The following is a 21,550-nucleotide window of genomic DNA, read 5'->3' on the forward strand; positions in this document are numbered from 1 at the left end:
CATGATCCTCCTTCCACTTTCTGTTGTCTTCTTTGTCGTTTCTGCCAGTAGTAAAAAATAATATATATTTTAAAATTACAAAGTATGCTGCTTTTAATTACTTAGTAGGTGGTGAGAAAGTGCTGATTTGCAAGACGAGATTAATTTCTTCATTTTTTTCCTGCTCGTTAAAAACTCCACCTCCATTATCAGTGCTAAGAGACACTGGGATCTGCTGTAGGCAAATCACCTAAGTCCTCTGAATTTTGAAGCATCGTTCCAGTAGATATCTCTTTGTTGAGGCGTCCCCGCTGTGGATTCATTCAGCATTCCACTCACAAAAAGCACTAAAAGATCCCTGTTGCGTTTTTCCTCACACTTCCCTTAAGTGGAGATAACATCTGGGATAAGAAGCCAGGAAAACACTGAGAGGAGGCGGGAGGGGCGAGTTCTTCAAAGCTGGTAAAGAGCATGTTGGATCAGCTTTGGGGAGGGAGGTGAGAGAGATAAGCCCATGACAGCTGCCAAACACCTCTGTGGTCGGTGTGCGTGTTCACGTGTGTGCGTGTGTGTGTGTATCAGGGCCCCCAATGTAGAGGAAGGGTTTCTGAATCCCAACCACCTGCCAGCCCTGGTCTCCAATGGCAGGTGTTAGCCCATTTTTACGTGATTCAGCGCGCTGATAAGTACGCAGCATATGTGACGTCCCTGTCGCCCGCATCTCTTTGTAATGCCAGTAAGGCCGATGCACCGATGGAGAGATTACCGAAATGTGAGGTATTATGAGGGAGGGTGGAGGGCTTTTCTTAAGAATGTTTTTGTGACGAAGTCGAATGAAAAAAAACAATCAACTTACACATAAAACTAAACCGAGACATAAAAGGATTCTAGAAGGAGCTGTAGCTTGAAAACTGCAAAATGCTGCTCTTTACTTTGTAATTCGACAGTGTGATGGCATCAAGTATACCAAAAGTCTAATGCGAGGGTGAGCATTTCCCAAAACAAATTGAAATTCCAGAAATTAATTTGCTTAATTAGAACACATCAATTTAAAATAGATGCATTTCACAAAACTGTAACTTTTTTCTGCAGGTAACATCCGCCTGTGATGAACAGGCGGATGTTACTACTGGCAGAAACTACAAAGAGCATGACAGGAAGTAGCAGGAGGATGATGGTTTGTTTTCGTTTTTTTAGAACAGTGTGCAGCTGGTTCCACCTGAGCTCTCACAGCATCACAGAGTTTATATTATAAAAAGCAATATCGCTAAGATTGATACCTCGGTCTGTTCTGCTAACATTTGCGACATGGCTGGTTTTGAATTTTATTTTGAAAACATTTTAGACTACGGAGGATTGACCAAAAAACAGTCAGCTGTGAATATTCTGAGATTTTTTTATGGAGGCATTATGTATTTTTAACAAATTTCTCAATATCACTAATATTGCAACCATGAAGGTTAATTTTTTTTTTTTTTTACAAAATCAATTGAGTGTAGAGATTTCATGAAGCAATTGTGTGTTATTCCACATACAGACATGGTGATGTGAGAATATTTGGGAAATTTTAGGATGAAATTTGAATTTCTAATGATTTTGGTTGGTTTTAGCTGGGTGCCCAAGTCACTGCTGACAGTTTCAATGCTCAAAATAAAAGATTTACCTAGAATATGTCATGTGTAGTTCATAGACATTTTGAAAAATCAATAGTTTAAACGCCACATTGAGTCACGTTTTTTCACTCATGGCAAAGGATGGAGAGTCTTTGTGCCACAAATGTCAGGGAATTGAGTTTTTTGCCATCTCCTTTGTTTTTGCCCAGCGTGCCACTGCAACCTGCACGCCCGCCGCTGCCGCTTCAACATGGAGCTGTACAAGCTGTCCGGCCGCAGGAGTGGCGGCGTCTGCCTCAACTGTCGTCACAACACAGCGGGGCGCCACTGTCACTACTGCAAGGAGGGCTACTACAGGGACATGACCAAGTCCATCTCTCACCGCAGAGCCTGCAAAGGTAACAGATGCTTTGCACAACACAGCCGAAAGGAAGAGACAGAGTCGAATGACAGGATCAGAAAAAAGATACAGACACAAATCGTAAAACAGACGGTCGTCAGCGTAGCAGTGGAAGCCTGTTTCCGGACCATGAGACCCAGAAAAGATGCATGTTGAGGCTGAATGGAAGATGATGTTTTACCCTTGTTTCTTTCACAAATCATTCATGATCAACAAAGTTCGACACAAAAAGCTTAAAAAAAAAACCTTAATGTTAAAATTAAAACCGATTTAGAGGAGCTACTTCTCAGAGCGACGCTGGTAAAAACATTGCTAAAAAGAGAATAGAGGAGCCATGTTGTGATGACTTCCTGAAGGCAGACCTTCAGAAAGAGCAGGAGTTTCTTAAAAAGATAGAGTCCCAATTTCAAGGCGTAAGTTATAAAGTCAAAATTTCTTTTAAGCCATATTTGATACATGCAGCATTTTTTGTAACAACTGAAGGTGCCATAGTAATTTGATTGTACTATAAAATGACACTGTGACTGGAAAACACATAATACTGCTCATTCAAAGTAACAAACCTAATTCATCAAAGGTCCAGCCAGTTGGTGCTAGAAGTCCCACAACAAAATGGAGATTGCCTGAGTGTAGTACATGATTGTATATTATTGTAGCCTATGTATCCATGGCTACCAGTGCAGGATGAAGACAAAAATACTTGCTTAAGCAAATCAGAGAATTTAAGCAAATAACCAAATCAGAGAAAATGTTATTGAAAAGTACAAGTCAGGAGATGGATACAAAACAATCTCTAAGGCACTGAACATCCCATGGAGTTCAGTTCAATCCGTCATCAAGAAATAGAAGGAATATGGCCTTGGGTTTAAACCTACCTGGATCAGGCTGTCCTCACAACCCGAGAGAGTGTACAAGATGGAGAGGTCACCAGGTTACCATGACTACGCTGAAGAGACAGCCAGACATCCAGCCACATCTGTGTTTCTCAAATCCTCAGGGTCCTCAGGGACCACTGCCCTGCATGTTTTAGGTGTTTCCCCTTCATCCACACACCTGACTTGAATAAGCGGATGATTAACAGGCTTCTGCAGTACTTGATGGCATGCAGGGGAGGTCATGCAACTATTTGAATCAGCCGAAACACATGTAAAACACGCAGGGCAGCGTTTTACATGCCCTGCAAGGGAATAGAGAAACACTGAGCTGAACTGGTTAGAAGTTGACATGGTGGATGTTCTAAGATGGCCCAGTCAAAGCACAAACCTCAACCCGACACAGAGGTTGTGGCAAGACTTGGAAAGAGCTGTTCACAGCTAATCGCTAAATTGGAAAATTTAGCTGAAATTTGTGGCATATAGATGTGCGACCCCGACTGCTGAATGTTTATGCAATCATCTGTGTTAATTTTTTTTTAATTGTCATTAAACATAATTTGCTAAAGAGAGAATAGAGGAGCCATGTTTTTGACATAATTTTTTGTCAAATTATGTTGATCATGATTGATTTGAAAAAGCAATGAAAAGGTAAAACATCCAAGGTAGCGAATACTTTTTATATGGGTTAATATATATTTGTAGAAAATATTAAGTTTGACGGGCAAGCTGATACTTTATAAAAAAAAGAGAGAGAGAAGAACAATTTGCTGACATGGTTCAGATAATAATCAAATTCCTTTGGAAAAAGCGAACTAAGGTGATCTTCAGCAAACTGACCTGTGCAATTCCAAAATTTACTACTTGAGGTCCTCCATGAACGCCTCACAAGACAAGCATAGCAAACAGGTAATCGGCATTCTCTGTTCATTCGGTGAGTACACATATGCGTGTACGGGGAAAGAAAAGAAAAAAAAGACACACACACACACACGCGCGCGCGCGCGCTTGCACACACCTACACACACACGGATGCACAGATGTGAGCGCACTCACTAGGTTTGAGGCCAGGCTGGCAGGAATTAAAATGGGGGAGACAAAAGCTGAGCTCCGTCTGTGTGGAAGGACCTCTGGGAGTAAAGACGGACCCCATGCAAACAGACTAGTGCCACTCTGGCTGGAATCTAACCGGTAAGATGTCTTAGCAGTGCGCTAACTGCTTGTGCATGTGTCTCCATGAGCTGAAAATAAAGATGAAATACAATTTTCACATGGATTAGCGACCGTAGCTAAAACCTGCTAATGCTTCAGACTCCCTCTAAAAACACTTGTAGCTGTTTATTTCATACAAAAAATAGACTTTAATATGCAGTATGATGCACAGTGGAAGCCATCTTGGTGCTATGGCATAAGTTAATAGCTACACTGGAGTACAGCCAATCAGCATCAAGGAAAATAGATGGAGCTTCTTGATTGGACGTTTTGTAAATGCCAGCCAACGTCAATTAGCGTTGTGGGTAGCTACGTTAGCTTCCCATGCTGCTTTTCTTTCGAATATTTTAGATGTGCGCAATGAAAAAATTTGCAACTTGCCGAATTTTCCACAAAATAATTCAGTCACGTTCCACAGAAGTATTAATCATCTTGAACTTCTTTAAATTTCATCATGTTGCAATAAACTTTCATGTATTTGTTTTAGCAATTTATGTTTATCGTGATTGACCATCAACCTAAATGAAAGAGAATCTGTGGCGAGACTTTAACAGTTTGTTCACAGACTATTTCCATTCAGACTGAGTTTCAGCTGTTTTGCAAAGTAGACTGGGAAAAAATATTCATTGTACAAATGATTGAATCAGGTGGGCTGAATGCAAATTCTTACCCCACTTTTCAAGTTGATTTTTTTATTTTTATTGAAAAAAGGTAGAGGTTGATTCAACTTACATAAGCTGCTTTACTTGATAAGTAATTGAATTACGTTAATCAGATTTAATAAAGTTTGTTGTTTAAATTCACAATATAATTGATATGGATAAACTTAATTCAATTGCTTATTGTGTTGAAGGAAGTTATTTAAGTTGGATTAACTATTCTCTTTTTTCACTGTTGAAAACATTTCATCCACTTAATTGTTTTGAGCTGGTCTGTCACATAAAATCTCAGTAAAATACACTGAGGTTTGTGGTTGTCATGGAAGAAATTGTAAAAAACAGAAATCTCACTGTTCCAAGCCACCATACACTAAAAATTTTTTTTCTTTGAACAAAACTTTAAAAAGCAAATTTTATTAGTTTTACTCAAACTGTAATTCTGATTTTAACTTATTGAAATCAGAGTTAAAGCTCGAGTAAAACTAATACAATTAGCCATAAAATGTTTGAGTCATTCTTTTAAGTTGGTTCAAAGAAACCATATTCATTCAGTGCATATTCTCAAGTAAAATAGTTAACAGAGGTCGATTTATGGATAAGATGAAACAAAAAATAATGATGATAAACACATCCCTTAAGCATTAAGCTACCATAATGAAATATATCTTCAGTCTTATGGTGTACCACATAAAATTGAGCAAAAATAGCTGCTTTATTCACATTCATGTTTGCCACATTAAGTTGCGCTAACTGTCAAGCTGCGTTATCTGTCAAACTGCGCTAACCATCAAGCTGCGCTAACCGTCTAGTTCTGCTAACCATCTAACTATGCTAACCGTCTAACTGTGCTAACCGTCTAGCTGTGCCAACCGTCTAACTGTGCTACCCGTCTAACTGTGCTAACCGTCAAGCTATGCTAACTGTCAAGCTGCGCTAACCATCTAGTTCTGCTAACCATCAAGCTGTACTAACTGTCAAGCTGCGCTAACTGTCAAGCTAAATTAGACTGTTGATGTCTGTCCTCTGGCACCCCCTATCTTCTGTTGGGTGGAACAGCAGCATTAATTTCCAGCTGCATGCCACAACATTTAGCCTAAGCAGTGTTCATATCTTCTTACATCACTTAGAGTTCATAGAAGAACTTGGTGTTCAGTTGAGGTGTAGTCGTAGTGAACACAAGCTTGACAGATAGTCTGCACTTAGCGTAGCACATGACAGCCTGACTTCCAGCCTAAACATTTCCCTAAGTTATACTTGGGAGTGGTTCCATTTGGAGGGGTTGGATCTAAAAGCAGGTTAGCTTAACACAAGGTTCCCCCTTTTGCTTGATGATACAGCGATACCCATACATCTCTGCGAAACCTTTTCCCAAACAGCTGGAATGGTAACCCGAACACGTCTTACCCCCCACCTCCCACCCCACCCGCCAGCCCGGACTCATTGCTCTGGGATCAAATCCAAACACTCTGATTGCTGCCTTTCTTCTCAGGTGACAAAAACGAGCCGTCGCGACATCAGTTTAAAAACCGCCATATTTATTGTTCGAATCAGCCGCCCGTCTCGCTCTGCTGTTGTTGGACAGGAGATGGAGCGCGGTGCCAACGAAGCCAGGAGGAAACCTGCTTTCCGTCCCTGCCCAACTACCCACTTCCCCCCTCAACACCTCACATCTCTGCAGCCTTAACCTATGAGTCAAAAAAGAAAAGTGGATCGCGTCGAACAGCTCCATGCACTATTTCCCAGATTAACAGCTTCGCTCCTCATCAAGAGCAGTGTAAACATGGCTCTTGGAGAATCGCACTGCTTACCTCCCACCACTTTAGTTCCCCCACTTTTTTTTTTCCAACCTTTTCCGTCCATAAATTTGGCAGTTAAGCCTCGGGTGAGTCCACAGAGACGAGGGTGGTGCACGGTTCACTGCGCTGCAGGCCCCAAAGCCCTCGGCAACCATTCGGCTCTCCAAGCCGTCCGCCGGGGCTTCAAAATCACGATGTTTAACATTTTTTTAAAAGTGCTTTTGATAACCAAAAAAAGGGAAGAATTGCTAAAAAAAAAGTTTAAAGAAATTGTTTTGCATCAAGACTTTTGAAATATATGGGCGACTTCTAGTAAAAAGTGTTTGGAAAAAGAGGTCAACACGTAAAAAAAGACTGTTTTTGACATATAAAGGCTTTGTTAGTGTTTTGGTTTTTACTGTTGTACTTTTACATGCCATGATACAGTAAGGGAGTCTAACAAAACTAAACTATGCAGCTGCTTCCAAGTGGGGTCCAAATGCTACAGAAGTTATACAATAAGACTCTAATTTTACTAATTCAACCAACAATTTCTCCTTCTTTTTCCTTCAGACAACAGATCACCATTGCTGCTACTGTCATTTTAAAGCATTTTGTTTGATGGGAAATATTTTATTATTTTTATAATTGTATATCGTCAGCTTCCTAAAATAATGCCAAATTTTTTTGAGGGGAAATCACAAACTCTTCCTTTCCTAAAGAAGTTTTAGGCAAAAAGAAAAAAAAAAAACTTTGGCAAAAACTTACTAAAAAAATGACAGCACTTTGGTCATGTGGGTGTTTAAAGTGCTTCTTAAATCAATTTAGTGTAATATGGTAAAAGATGGCTGCACTCTAAAAATGTCCATGATGCATATGTCCAGTCATAATTTAGATTATATATATGAATTATTATTATCCATCCATCCATCCATTTTCTTGCACCCTTTTTCCCTCAGTGGGGTCGGGAGGGGTGCTGGTGCCCATCTCCAGCCAACGTTTCGGGCGAGAGGCGGGGTACACCCTGGACAGGTCGCCAGTCTGTCGCAGGGCAACACAGAGACACACAGGACACACAACCATGCACACACACACTCACACCTAGGGGCAATTTGGAAAGGCCAATTAACCTGACAGTCATGTTTTTGGACTGTGGGAGGAAACCGGAGTACCCGGAGAAAACCCACGCACGCACAGGGATAACATGCAAACTCCATGCAGAAAGACCCCAGGCCGGGAATCGAACCCAGAACCTTCTTGCTGCAAGGCAACAGCTCTACCAACTGCGCCACTGTGCAGCCTCAGAATTATTATTATTATTATTATTATTATTATTATTATTATTATTATTATTATTATTATTATTATATGAGTATTTAATTAGAAGCTGTTAATCATGGAGAATGAGGATCTTAAATACCAGGCGTCTTGATTACTAGATAAAAAGACAAGTGACTGTTTGGAAACGGCGCAGCTGAAGGGGAGACCAGGCAGGCAGGCTGAGAGAGAGAGAGAGAACAATGGCACAAGAAGAGCAAGGGAGGAATAAACACTCTGGGGAAAATAAATCTTAAAGAACTGGATACAGCGAATAATCTAACACAGTAAAATCTAAACACAAGTAAATAAGCAGCTGAGTTTAAACTGATCTAAATATAAAACGAGTGACAGACAGAAAACAAAGAAGAACTAAGTTTGAGGTGAAATAAGCAAGAAAGTGTTTAAAAAGGCAAACAATGGAGAAACTTCAACATTTAATAAACAAACTTTTAACACCCACTTAGTGTTTTTTTTTATTTTCTTTATAATAAACTAAAAAAACATAGTTGATGATTACGAAAGAAAATTATAAATGGTTGTCGGTTTTGTCCAAAGGAAAATCTGAAAAATATGGCGTCCATTTGTGTCCAGCCCCCTTTACTCTGTTACACCTGAACAATTTATGTAGTTTTCCTTTGGGATCAACTTTTGAACTTGAATTTAAACAAATCCCAGCATGCAGTATAATGTCAGTGTAAATAGTCAAATAGGTCCCATAGGCATGGGAAGACGAATAAACAGCAGAAGACTTGAGAGTGAGACTGAGGTGGAGTGTATTCAAAAAGTTCGTACGCTATAATGGCCCAGTCAAAGTCCAGGATCAAATCCACTTGAGTGTCTGTGGCAAGACTTGAAACTCTCCGTCCAATCTGATTGTTAGCTGAGAAGAACGGCGTAAAAGTTCAGTGTTTAGCAAACAGAAAAGAGGGAGGAAATGTGAAAAACATTTTTTGTTTTCAATGTTTATATATGTGTATACATATATTTTAGCTCTTCAAAAAAGAACGTCATACTCAGTTTGTATTTAGTCCGTCATAAAAAAAAAGGCGAGACTTTCAGTAAAAACAGATCATTAAAATGATTGCCTGCTTGTAAAAGCCTAAACCACACCTAATTACTTTAGATTTTACTTCCAAGGAGCCAGAAACTCTTGCATTCTGCTAAAAATGATTCTCATCTATCGTCCTGCGAGGCCTTTTCTGAATCTCTGTGTTGACTTTGGCTCCTTTTTCACTCGCTTGCTGCCGAACTGCTGCAAATGGGACACGTAGGGAGGGAAACAAACGGCGTGTAATAGTGTGTAAGGATTAGAACAAAAACCCAGTAAACACAGAGACCCATCAGCTACTGCTAGTGTCTCTCCAAGAGTCGCCTTTAAAACCTAAACGTACAACGACTGAGTTTAAACCAGTATAAAAACATAAAAAAACAGAAGGTGAGTGACAACTTTAGAAATGGCAATATAATATTAAAATAAGAGTTATGCACATGTACTAGTTTAAAAAAAAAGGATCAGAATAACACATCTTTTCATTCAAATCTTTGTTGAGCAGTTACAGTTTTTCCTCATAAGTCAATAAACATGACGGAGTATTAGGGCGAGGCCGAGGGACAAAATGAAGTTAATTAAAGTCATGATACTAGGAGAAGAAAAGTCACACGAGAAGTCATAACATTATGTGACGTGTAACGACAGAAGAATAAAGTCAGTTGTAATATTAGTAGACTGCAGAAGCAATTTTATGATAACTCCTAAACAACAAATAATTTTAAAAAATGACCGCTTACTTTTATATGTAATTGTACGACTTTTATCTGGGAGTATTGCGTCTTTGTTCCACTAATATTATGACTTTTTTCCTAATAAGATTCTGACTTTATTCTCATAATTGAAAAAGAAATGTCTTCGTCTGTAATAAATAACTTCTTTTCCCTCGTGAAACAAAATTAAACCCGGCATCTAAAACATGTCACCTCTGGGTCGGGTTCTGTCAGACGTGTTCTGCCAGAAACTCGTAGAACTCAAGTCCCGACTGAGCAGCCGGGCGGTGTGACGTTCCCACAGACAGATTTCAACAGAACCTGATGACGCTGATGGAGACGTTCCAACTCCAGGCACCTCCAGCATCAGCCGGACCACTTCAAGCCCCGTTCTTGGAGATGACTCGGCTGGTACTTATAATACATGCGGGACTAATAGCGAGGCTGGGCTTCAACTTCAAACACGGGGTTTATGGTAAAACTTTGGCATGCAATCCTGCACGCAGCACGTACACGCACACACACAAACCCGACAACAAATTTCTCACATTTAATGTGCAATCCTTCCAGCTAACAGCCCAAACAGACTTTGAAGTGCGTTCCACTCGTCTATTAATGGGGAACGTTATTCAGCCGGCGTGTTTGAAAAAAAAACAACAACAAAAAAAGCCCCGCTTCGCATTGGAAAGTCGATCCGAGAAGGCAGACAGCCTGTCTGATCACGGCGGACTGCTCACACGCTGGCGATCGCAAACACGCCCAGACGCAGTTAGCGGTGAAAGCGGAAGCCCTGTAATTTATAGAGTTATTTACTCTTCTGCGCGCCTTAAGGAGCCGGGGCTAATGAAGAATCCGACGGTCATGACGGTGGAGGGGAGCGGGCTAATTGGACTGAGGTTTCACGCTGGTGGAAGGCCTATTTCCCCAATCTGGGAATGTCTGAAAGGAAAACCCGGCTCGAGTCAACGATTTCCTACAAACCGTTCATTGCTGTGATTGAAATAAAAGCTTGTTTCTGTTTATTCACAGATAAATGTTTGTATTTCTGTTCTTGTTTTGCCGCCTCCTCTCCACCGTAGCCTGCGACTGTCATCCGGTCGGAGCAGCGGGGAAAACGTGCAACCAGACAACAGGCCAGTGTCCCTGCAAGGACGGAGTGACGGGGATCACTTGCAACCGCTGCGCCAAGGGTTACCAGCAGAGCCGCTCCCCCATCGCGCCGTGCATAAGTAAGCTGCCACATTTTCAGCAGGAATGCGCCGATAAATAGGCAGATTCTCTTCATTTCTGGGAGATCGGTGATCGGCCGATGCTTACATGTGAATCCGATCTTATCCACCTATCTCATCGACCTGAAGGTCCAAAAATCAGCCACTGTCCTCTCTTGCTCTGCCATGAGAGAGGTTCGACTGACAGACCGGCCCATTGGGTCATGTCTGCATCTGTTTTCAGTTCAAAATAGCCACCCCACTGTTGCCATATCTAGCAACATTTCAGGAAAAGAAAATGTAATCTGCAGGCCAGGCCTCTTAAAGATCGTTGATCAGTCAGAAAACTCCAATCGATTTTTACGCAGAAAAAATAAATACGTATTTGTTTTCAACATGGACACCCTGAACTCTGCTGAATTTGATCCCAGTTAAATCATCTTAACACTAATCTAAACCACAAACTTTAATGTGTTTTTTAACAGGCCAACAAAACTCAGCATAACTGTGAACTATGAAGAGTAAATAAGAATAAAATCATCCCAAACAAGGCACACATTTGTATTGCGCCTGCTTTACTTCCTGTGGAATCAAATGACTTCAGAAATCCCGAAATTACTAAATAAGATTAATGGCGAAAAAGTGTAATTTAATCTCAGCATAAATCCTATAAAGACCTCTGAGGTTCTTTTCAGAAACATTAGCGAACAAACAGTGTCCTGGACATCGAGACACAGGACAGTTCATGCAGAAACTTGAACCACTTTGAGGTCATAGCTCAAGTTTTGAGCATCTTCCTCAAATGTCTAAAAATGGAAAAGAGGACGATAAACATGGTGGTGGCAGCATAATGCTGGTGATTGTCCACCTTCAGAGCTGACATGAAATTGTTTACATTGAAACACATTCATTCATTAGAATGGCCTAGTCAAAGTCCAGATCTAAGTTGCAATTGAGAATCTGTGAAATGTGAAAAATGCTTTTCTTTTTTTCCTTAATAGTAAAAAAAAGAAGAAGACAAAAACAAAACAAAGCTGTAACGCTCCACTATTAAAGTAAATCTGTTTGGCCTCTGATTGCTATGCAACCAGAGAGGATACTTTCAAAATAAATAAATAAATAAATAAATAAGAAGTAATAAAATGAAAAAAGAAAATTGGTTTTCACAGCTTCTCCCTCATCCAGTCTGGTTATGGTTGAGTTATTTTGCAAAGAAGAATGGACAAAATTTCCAGTTTTTTAATGTGAAGCACTTCTAGAGACAATTTAAAATATGTTAAAGATGATACTACAAAGTGCCTCATTTCAGGGGGAGGGGTAGTGAGGTGTGAATACTAATGAAAAGTACAAGAAAAAAAAAGATTTTTTATGAATTTTTTTTTTTTTTTGCTTACTTTTCTTTCCGGTTCACATTTCTGCATTATTTTATGTTGTTCTATCACATGAAACCCCAGTAAAACCCACCGAGGCAAAATGGAGGGGAAAAAACACTTCATGTGTATAAAAGCTATAAATTCTGAAGCCAAAGCCTAAAGATTAGAAAATTCTCACACGCTTATCGTCTACCAAACCACGACTACGCATTGTCGTCGTATCTTAGCACCGTTGTTATTATTATTATCTTTTTTCTTTCCCAAGAGATATTCAGCCTTTTAAACCAGCAGCCTGGACAAACAGATCGTTAGGACTCGAGCGAGGCGGCCATGTTTGTCTTCAGCGCCCGCTAACGGTCCCCTCTCGCAATAAATCTCCTCGGCCACTCCGAGGGAAGGAGCGGCGGCCGACGTGTTCATTGGCCGTATCTGCAGATTCCAGACCTTCTGCAATAAACGCCGCGCAGAGCAGAGATAGGCCGCTGGTACCTGCTGTAGCTGGCTGCCACCAACGGATAAGATAACGGCGATGTCAAGGTGGACGTGCCGGCTATTGTCCCCCCCCCGTGTCGCCGAGGCGGACACGACTGGACGTAGTGTGGTAACTAAGGGCCGGGGTCTAATAAACCAGAGGGGGGTCAAAGGGTTCCCCAAGACTGTGAATGTATTTGGTTTCTCGCGTATATGTATTTTCTTTTACAGATAATGTCTTTTCCTTTTTAATGGTATGTTGTAAAAAAATTTTGCGATATCAAACTTTCTGCCAGCTACGAATTTAACAAGACCAGCACAATCAGTGCAGGGAGAGGGGAACGTTTATGGAAAACCCTACAGCAGAGATGCAATAAAATAAAAGAGAGAGAGAGAGAAAGAGAGAGACTCGCAAATGGGTTCATGCTTCTTTTCTTCACTTTTCACATTTTATCTTATAACCATAAACTTTAAGACGTATTTTATTGGAATTTTGTTTGACAGAGCAACACAGCGTTGAGTGCACATGCGCTTATTCAAATATCTAACATCGTAGCAGAAGCTTAAAAATCTTTAGCTCATTGTTGTAGCTTCCCCAGCTTATTTATAGATGTAGTGATTTTAATATATGTATATTTGAGTTTGATTTAAAGAAAATAACATGAAATTATGTCAAAAAAAAAAAATTGTTTAACTGATTCAAATAATACTGACTGTTCTTTAGCAGAAAATGTTTCTTCAGATTTCACAAGTTATACAAGTAATTTTACGCGGTGTAAGGAAACATTTGGTATAATCTGCATTTAAGAAAATTATATAAGTTGTTTCTTTTTAAAAAAATAAAAAAGAATCTGAAAAGTGCGGCGTGCATTTGCGTTCAACCCTCCTTAGGTTTTTATTGGGCAGACGGAACATGCTGCCTTCAGAAGCCACCTAAAAAGTACAAAGTGATTTAATTTTGATATGTTCAACTAAATCCCAGAGGGGAAACATGGTGGTGGCAGCATGATGCTGGGTTGAATGTTTGTTTGCTTTGTTTTTTGGGACATGCACCACAATTTGGATTTCTAAATCTTTAGACTTTACGACACCCAAAAGAATTCATTAAAATTTTTAGCAATTATGAGATAAAATGTTATAATGTTCGAGGGGTGTGAATACTTTTGCAAAGCACTACATAGGAATTTCTTTACATTTTTTTTTCAATGCTCTGTGGTGAAATTCTGTCCTTAAAATAATTTTAAAATCCTAATCGTTTTTTAAAATTATTGCTACAAAAAAGTGTCATTTTCATCTCTGTCTTACAGAAATCCCTGTTGCATCTCCGACATCGACTTACAGCAGCTATGAGGAGCCGTCAGGTGAGCGACCAGAACGTTGTTGACTTCTGCAGCACTTTTTCTGAGCTTTAATTTTTATCTCTGCCACACCAAACGTACTTTTTTTGGGAGCGATTTGATGAAATAACAAATCGAGCTGTTTCTTTGGGGCATATAATGATACGTTGGCGTATTTCAAGCGCAGGCGCCGACATGAGCCGAACTCGGTGAGATCAGACCGCTGCTGATGTAAACTCCAGATATTTTGCCAGCTCTCCCTGCGGCCTTGTCGCCTGTATTCCCAGCCTGCCCAGCAGCCTCCCCAGAGCTTCAGCTCTAATCTGATTACATGCTTCATTTGCACCAGTTTGTATTTCTATCAAGGTTGGCTGTGCCAGAAGAGAAGCCCTGCTGGACCTCATTGTTCATGTTTCCCCCCCACTTCCAACAGGAGTCTCCGTGTCGGACCGCCAGCATAATATGATTCGTTTCCACCTTTTAAAAGTTTATTTCTTTTATTTTTTTAAAAGAGTAGGAGAGCGTGATCTGGGTTTGTTTGAACAACCCGAGTCACCTCTGGTCATCGATCAGCGACTCCCCCTCCCCCCCAAACCCTCCTGACCAAATGAGGCGCCACTGACTTCACCAAGCTTTGTTGCGATCCTTCACTTCCTCCGGCTTTAGCGACCCGCCGAGAGAGTTTGGATTTGTTGTCAGGCGTCTCCAAAGACGGACACCACCCTCCAAATTAGGAGGAGCACCGGTCTCCGGGGGGACCCCCGCTGGAATGAACGTGGGCGCACAAAAGGGGCGTTTGTCCTCGCGGCGGGAGATCGGACCTTAATGAGAACTGCAGGCGCAATGGAACGCACCGGCTGGTGCGCCGCTGGGCTAATGTGTAACTTTGGCTATCAAAGGGGGGAAGCATGATGAAATCCCCCCCCCTTAGATAAAGAGCACCCCTCCTTTTGCCCTCGTCGCTTCATTTGCATGGAAATCAAGCATGCTCGATATGGACTCGTCAATTTTCATTTACTTTGGGATTTCCTCTTTTCTCATTTTCTCCCCAGAAAGGAGCCGGGCATTCTCCGACTTCACTTCTCATACATGAATTCGATCCTCATCTCGCCACTTTTTTCTCCCCCCGTTTTTTTTTTTTTGTGAGAGGGAGGAGAGGGCGTTTTTTTCTTGCTCTATCATTACCTAGGCAACCTCATTCACACAGAGCATAATGGGGAAGAAAGGGAAAGACTGGACAGAGGGCTGGAAGAAATAATGAAGTTTGTCCATATTCAGGCGAGCTGAAAGGTCTCTCCCCCCCTCCTCTCTCTCTCTCTGTATTGCCCTCCCCCCTCTTTCTTTCTCTCTTCAAATTGCCCTGCCCAGCTTTCCCATCCGCACCCTCAAAAAATGCCCAAGGCTTATTGCTACCCGCCCTATATCACTAGGCTTTACTTCTCTGCTAGCTTTTGGCTTTAAAGGGTTCTAATTTCTGACGGGGTTCACTACCCCCCACTTCCCTCCGCCCCGCCCCGCCCCAAGTGACCTTCTTTTACGAGGGGCTGACCTTGGGGTAACCCGCACAATAAACAGCAGGACACTGACGAGAACGCGGGGCCGTAATGGGAAACATGGAGGCGTAGAGCAGGAGCGTGCTGACAGACACGGGAGGATGTGTGTAAGCTTTAATCTGTTTCACACTTTCTCCAAAGGCATCCTCGAGTGTCTGGGAACAAAAGTAGTGTGACACTCAGTGCTAAGGGTGTAACCAGATCGTTGCACGAGACGATGTAAAAACTCTGATTTGTTGTCCTGAGAGAAGACTGCCTTGCTAAGCTCTTCGCATTTGCTGTCAGCTTTACTTCATCCAGTCAAGTTGGTGAGAGCTAATGTTTTGAGCTTTATGGGCTTTAAACCTTGTACCAACGTTTGAAGCTCTTTGACTGTCGTTTTCAAGCATCTCAACGCGGTTCCGTAACTTTTCCATCTTTTCCCCATCCCTGAAGCCTGTTCACCGTATCTTTCATCTCCGTATCTTTTGGCTTCTTTAATAGCCACAGTGTCCGCTACCACTCCCATTAAATTCTCATTTTACTTAGTGCTGTATTGCCTTTAGTGCGGAAGTTACTAAAGGCAATACAATAGTAACTTGACTTCCTCAAGTTACTAAAATGACTTGAGGAAGTCATTTTAGTAACTTCCTCAAAGACCCGCTTGAACTAGCACATCTTCTTTTCAGACCTTTTGTCTCCTTGTTAGTCTCAGCAATAGCAATTATGTATTCTTAGTGGCCATGCGATTAGCATCTTTAAAATATTTCAATGTTGCTGCCAAAAGAGGGGAAAAAACACTTCACCAAAGACGTAACGACTGCAGTGTAGACGAAACAAGATGAAGTCCTAATCGAAAATGGTTTATTAATATCAGATAAACTTTCAATAATATCAGATAAACTTTCAAATTATCAGGTCTTGAATTAGCAGTTAGCTAAGTGATCTAAGTGAGCATGCAATTAGCATTTATATATTTCGATATTTGTTGCCATGATTGTGAAAGGAGAAAAAAAACACTTCTCCCACAATTGTTTTGTTGATGAAACAGTATAAAGTCCAATTTCAAAACAGTTTAGATAAACTTTCAAAGTAGTGGCGAGGTAAAATAGGAATTAGTTTTTGAGTTGCGCTTTTGTGTTAACAGTCAGTTAGCAAAGACTTTAAAGAAAACGTTAAAGAAGCCTCCATTGTTTTAAAGCATTTATCTGCCAGCATTTTATTTACTTGGTTAAAAATAGAAACTTTAACAGAGATGGGAATGACATATAAGCATTTGGAGCGTACCACAACTGGGTAACTGTTGTTAGCAGCTAACAATGCTAAATTAACAGCTAGCAATGCTGAATTAGCATCTGAAAATCACCTCAAAAATTAACATTAGAATGTAAAAAATGTTTTTATTTCAACATTTTAGGAGTGCCTTTACATTAGTGAAAACATAATTTATGAATAAGTCAAGTCACACCTATATACATTTTTTAAAACACATTTTGTGATTTGTGAAAAACTCATGGCACTGTATGGCATAACATTCCTGCCTAAAACCTTGGGAAAATATTAAGCAATCCCACTGACTATATTAAACAAGGAAGCACATGGCTCTGCCCCCTTCCATTTATTCCCAGGCTCATGAATGCAGCACGGTAAACATTAAAAGATTCTGCTTACCATGTTTTGCTGGTAAGCAGAGATAAAAGACACAATTACATAGATAATGGCAATTTTCACATCAGGTTCTTCTCGTTTTGGGCCAAGTCCCGTGCTGATAATCCAGCCAATCAAATCAATCAGAAGAGCTTCTTCCCCCAACTGATAACTGCATCCTCTAGCCAGAGAGCGAGCGTAACGTCCTGGCGACATGCTGTCCATGCTGCATTCAGGGGCGGTGGATAAATGGAAATACACCGTTGTGATTTGTGTTTTCTTTTGTGGCAGGAATGCCAATCATTGTCTCACTAATATAATAAAGTGATCCTATATGCTTCATCCATATATGGTGCTAGAAGAATGAAGATGAAATTGTCCAAAACCCTTTTAATTTTTTTTTTCTGGAAAAGTAACGAAGCATTTCAGCAAAAATCTTGGGTGTACACTGTTCTTTATTGTTCAGTTTCAGTTGAGGACACGTATTACGTACAGACAAAACAGAACGCTTTATAGCCTTGGCTAATTTGCAGTGAACACCTCCAGATGACCCTTTAACAACATAAAACAGCTTAAAAGACAATTAAACAACACAGCGGGACAAAATGCTGTACATAACATAAATCCTAAAATTAACTTGATGCAGACGGTAATGAAACAAGTGCCATGATGGTGCCATCATGGGACGGGTTGTTAACCACGACTACAACCCTGGTCTTCCTTAGGTCCAGTCTTAAGTCTAAAAATCTTCCAGCCTGGAATCGGTATCAAGACTTGAGGGAAGGATTTCCACATATTATCAACTCCCACAGGAAAAAATCTGTTTGCTTGAAGAGGTTTTGTAAAAAGGTTCCTTGCAGTTGTCGCTGGACGCACCCTCCGGATCAAAGAGGAACCACAAGGTCGCTAAACACCTGAGGACCCTGAACCTCCCATGGTCTTAAGAGACGGGGTCATTTGGACTCCATGAGATGTTAACTCTGTGTGCAGTAAAGCGTGGTGGCATCGACCCCGCGTGCGCTTTCTCAAGACTTTTTGTGTGTGTGTGTGTCTGTTTGTGGTTTTGGGAACTGACAGTCTGATAGGACAATCCAGTCGCTTCTCAGCTGTCCGATCGTGACATTCGGCGCACTCCTGAATGCGAGGGTTAAAAATGTATGATACGTTGCAATATTGAACAAAGTTCTCAAAGTTCATCGTATTCAGTTTTTTCCCCTTTATTTATGTTTTTCAAATTATAGTTGAGAATCCAGAACACCTGAAAACTGCTCAATGTGTCCATTTATCTTTCAAATTTAAATCAGAGCTACTGATCGCAGACCGGTCCCTTGAAGAAAAGCAAACTCAAACTGTTTTTTTTTTTTTTTACATTTCTCTTAAGACAAGCCTCATTTTACCTCATTGACAAGCTCCGAAAGATAACTTCTGACCTTATACTCACCAGGAAATTTGTCCAAATTTCCTTGTCTGGCTTGCCAACAATGTTCCCTTACTAAAGCACTGTAGAAGCCTCAGCCCCTTAGAAATGTACTTATTTTTTGGCAGTAATTTGAGTGCGCAGCAGAAGAAAAGAGACAATTACAAAGACAATGGATGCAAATTATTTCTAAGTGCAAGTGGCTAAAGTTAGCATGTGTTCTTTAGCATTGTCACTGTTGCTAAACCAAAGGCTCCTAATGATCCGCTGTGTTCGACACCGAGCATAGATTTTGAAAAACATAGTTTCAGTTTTGAGAATAACTGAAAACTGAAAGGATTAAATGTTAGGAAATAATTATTTTCTGGAACATCACGTTCCGCCACATCATTTAAGTATGCATGCTGTTTTTCTGTTCCGCTCCCATCCCGATTAGTTTGTGCCTGCTGGGATTAACAGGCTGGAATTCACAGCATTCCACCGCAACGCAACCGGGTGCTTTACTTTTCCATTAGGTCGGGTCATTTTAGGTTATATTTTACTTTCAAATTGAAGGACAGAATGAACATCACCAGCGACTCCACTGGTGTTGCCAAGTGGTCAGATAATGATTAGCCAATTAGAATCATGCAATAGCGTGACTGGTTTATTTGAAATAATGAGTTTTTCCAAATAGATTGCTTAAATCTTTTCTTGTTCTTGCTAACCCAGTATTGCATCTGGATGGATTTCACAGGGGCAAAGTTTTAAATATCACACAAAGCATTTAATAAACAGCTGGATAAACATCGCTAACATGTACCTCCTCTTTTTTTCCTTTGTCTAATTGGCAGATTGCGAGTCCTACTGTAAAGCCTCCAAGGGAAAAATGAAGATCACCATGAAGAAGTACTGCAAGAAAGACTTTGGTGAGTGAGTCCAGCCGCAGACAGGAATGCGGGCTTTGCACACCAAAGTCCGCACTCGTGAGGTCAAACGCCTCAATTATTCCCAGCCCAATGACGTTCAATCTGTGCCCCGAACCGTCGTCTTCGTGTCTCCATTGATGATTTACTGAAAACATAACTGGGCCACGTCGGCTTCTGCTGATTAGTCCGACATATTTTAAAGTCTCTGATGTGGGCTGTTGAGAGGTCTGCCCTTGAGCGTGGTTGTGTTTTCAGAAATCCTATCTTAAGTGGAAGACACGGACAGCGAAAACCGAGCTTTTCAAGATACACATACGCTCGCCAAGGCTCTGGCACTGGTAATTGCTCATTTTCTGTGCCGATTCGCTCAATCTGATTGCATTTCCGAGATGTTTTCCTTGACCTATTTCCAGGTCTTATCTCTTGTGATAATACTCTGGGGGCTTCTGGGAAGGTTTGAATGGAAATGTTCAAGGACTGACTTGAATTTCTTGAAAGACATTTAGTGCATTCAGCAATGCACTGCCAGGATTTTATACATCAGCGATGTCTAGCACTGCTTCTAATAATGTAGTTTTCTACAAAAATAGTTTTTTCTACCTTGCAGGATGTAGAAAGAACAAAAATACTTCATAGTTTCCACAAGGAAATCTTTTAATGTCTACATTTATTTGAACAACTCTAAATGTGCAATACCAGTCAGTTTAGTTATCAGTATCTATGTTTAAATTGATCCATTTCAAAAGTAAATTCACTGAATGGAAATACGTCAATTTGAAAAACAAACTCCTTTTGAGATAAATGTTTTGGCACCAGGATGGTGTTTTTTGCCATATAAAAATTGGTTTATTTTGCAAAACCGCATCAGAAACATTTTTTACGCATCACACAACTCGCATGATCAACAACAGGATGTTGCTACTGGCGGAAACCACAAAAAAGAAGACAACAGGAAGTAGTTGTGTCGTAATGGCGCTGCATGTTTTTTAATGACTTATGTGAGCAAACATATTCACATGTGATTTAAAAAATTTTATTTAATGGAAACACTGTGATTGCAAAATGGTGTTTTTTTTTGTTTTTTTTGTTTTTACACTTGTGGAATATTGACGAAGTTTTTTACACGTTCGTAATGGAAACACAGCCATTGGCACAAATGTCGCATCAATTTTAGATTTTCAATGACGTGCTTCCGCTCTTCTTTCTCCAGGAAGAAATATTTGCACTACAAGTGTTTGCAAACAAGAATTTTTAGTAAAATAAAAAACAGATTCATCCTGGCTTTGTTGTGAATGTTCTTTAGTCGACACTGGATTGAAATGAAAACGGGCGACTGCCTGATGTTAGGATGTAAAGCACCTTGGTGCTGAAATGTGCTGTGCACAGAAATAAACTTGAAACTTCAACTTAAAATACGCAAAATACTCTGTTATATTCCTATCTTCAACCAGTCAGTCTAGTCATGTTTTACTCTTACTCAGTTTGATTATATCTATTATATCTTCCTCGTGTTTTAGTTACATTTTGATTCATTTCTTAGTTTCCCTGTTGGTTCTCTGTCTCCTCTCACAGCTGCAGCTCGTTACTAATCAGCCACCTGTTCTCTATCCACTAATTAAACTCACCAGTATTTAAGTCCTCAGCTGCCACTCAGTTGCTGCTGGATTTCTCTGTTGCTTACTTCATGTTCTCCTGTGTTTGTTGTAAAGTTTTGTCAAAGCGACGCGTCATCTGTCTGCGTTTTGGTCCTGCTGGTTCACGCGTCATAACAAAGTTATTGTAAAATAAAACACAAACATTTCTGTTTCCATCCTTTATGTGAAACTTCTCAGACTCACTGACTTGTTTCAAACTTTTTTTTTTTCTCTGCGATCTTTTCTTATTTTTCTGGCTTTTAACATTTTTTCAGTACATCTGACATCACAAGAAACAAAAGGAGAAAAAAATATATATATGGTTGATTCCTCAACTTTATACAAGTCAAGTTAGCTTTAATGCTCATCAACTAATGTATATGTGCAAATACAGTGATAATTTAATGCTCATGCCCGATGATTTCTTGGTCG

At 40.4% G+C, this 21,550-nt stretch overlaps 1 protein-coding gene across 3 annotated transcripts in view; it reads left to right on the plus strand.

Moving 5' to 3' along the window:
- ntn1b (netrin 1b) overlaps positions 1-21,550 on the plus strand; it is a 62,658-nt gene that overhangs the window by 30,917 nt on the left and 10,191 nt on the right. For all 3 annotated transcript variants that reach the window (XM_008415454.3, XM_008415453.3, XM_008415455.3), the window contains exons 3-6: positions 1,802-1,990; positions 10,671-10,820; positions 13,951-14,004; positions 19,410-19,484. In XM_008415454.3, coding sequence (XP_008413676.1) covers positions 1,802-1,990; positions 10,671-10,820; positions 13,951-14,004; positions 19,410-19,484 — 468 coding nt within the window. The remainder of the gene's footprint in view (positions 1-1,801; positions 1,991-10,670; positions 10,821-13,950; positions 14,005-19,409; positions 19,485-21,550) is intronic.

This window comes from Poecilia reticulata, chromosome 8, assembly GCF_904066995.2.
Source record: "Poecilia reticulata chromosome 8, P_reticulata-male-v2, whole genome shotgun sequence".
Lineage (NCBI taxonomy): Eukaryota > Metazoa > Chordata > Actinopteri > Cyprinodontiformes > Poeciliidae > Poecilia > Poecilia reticulata.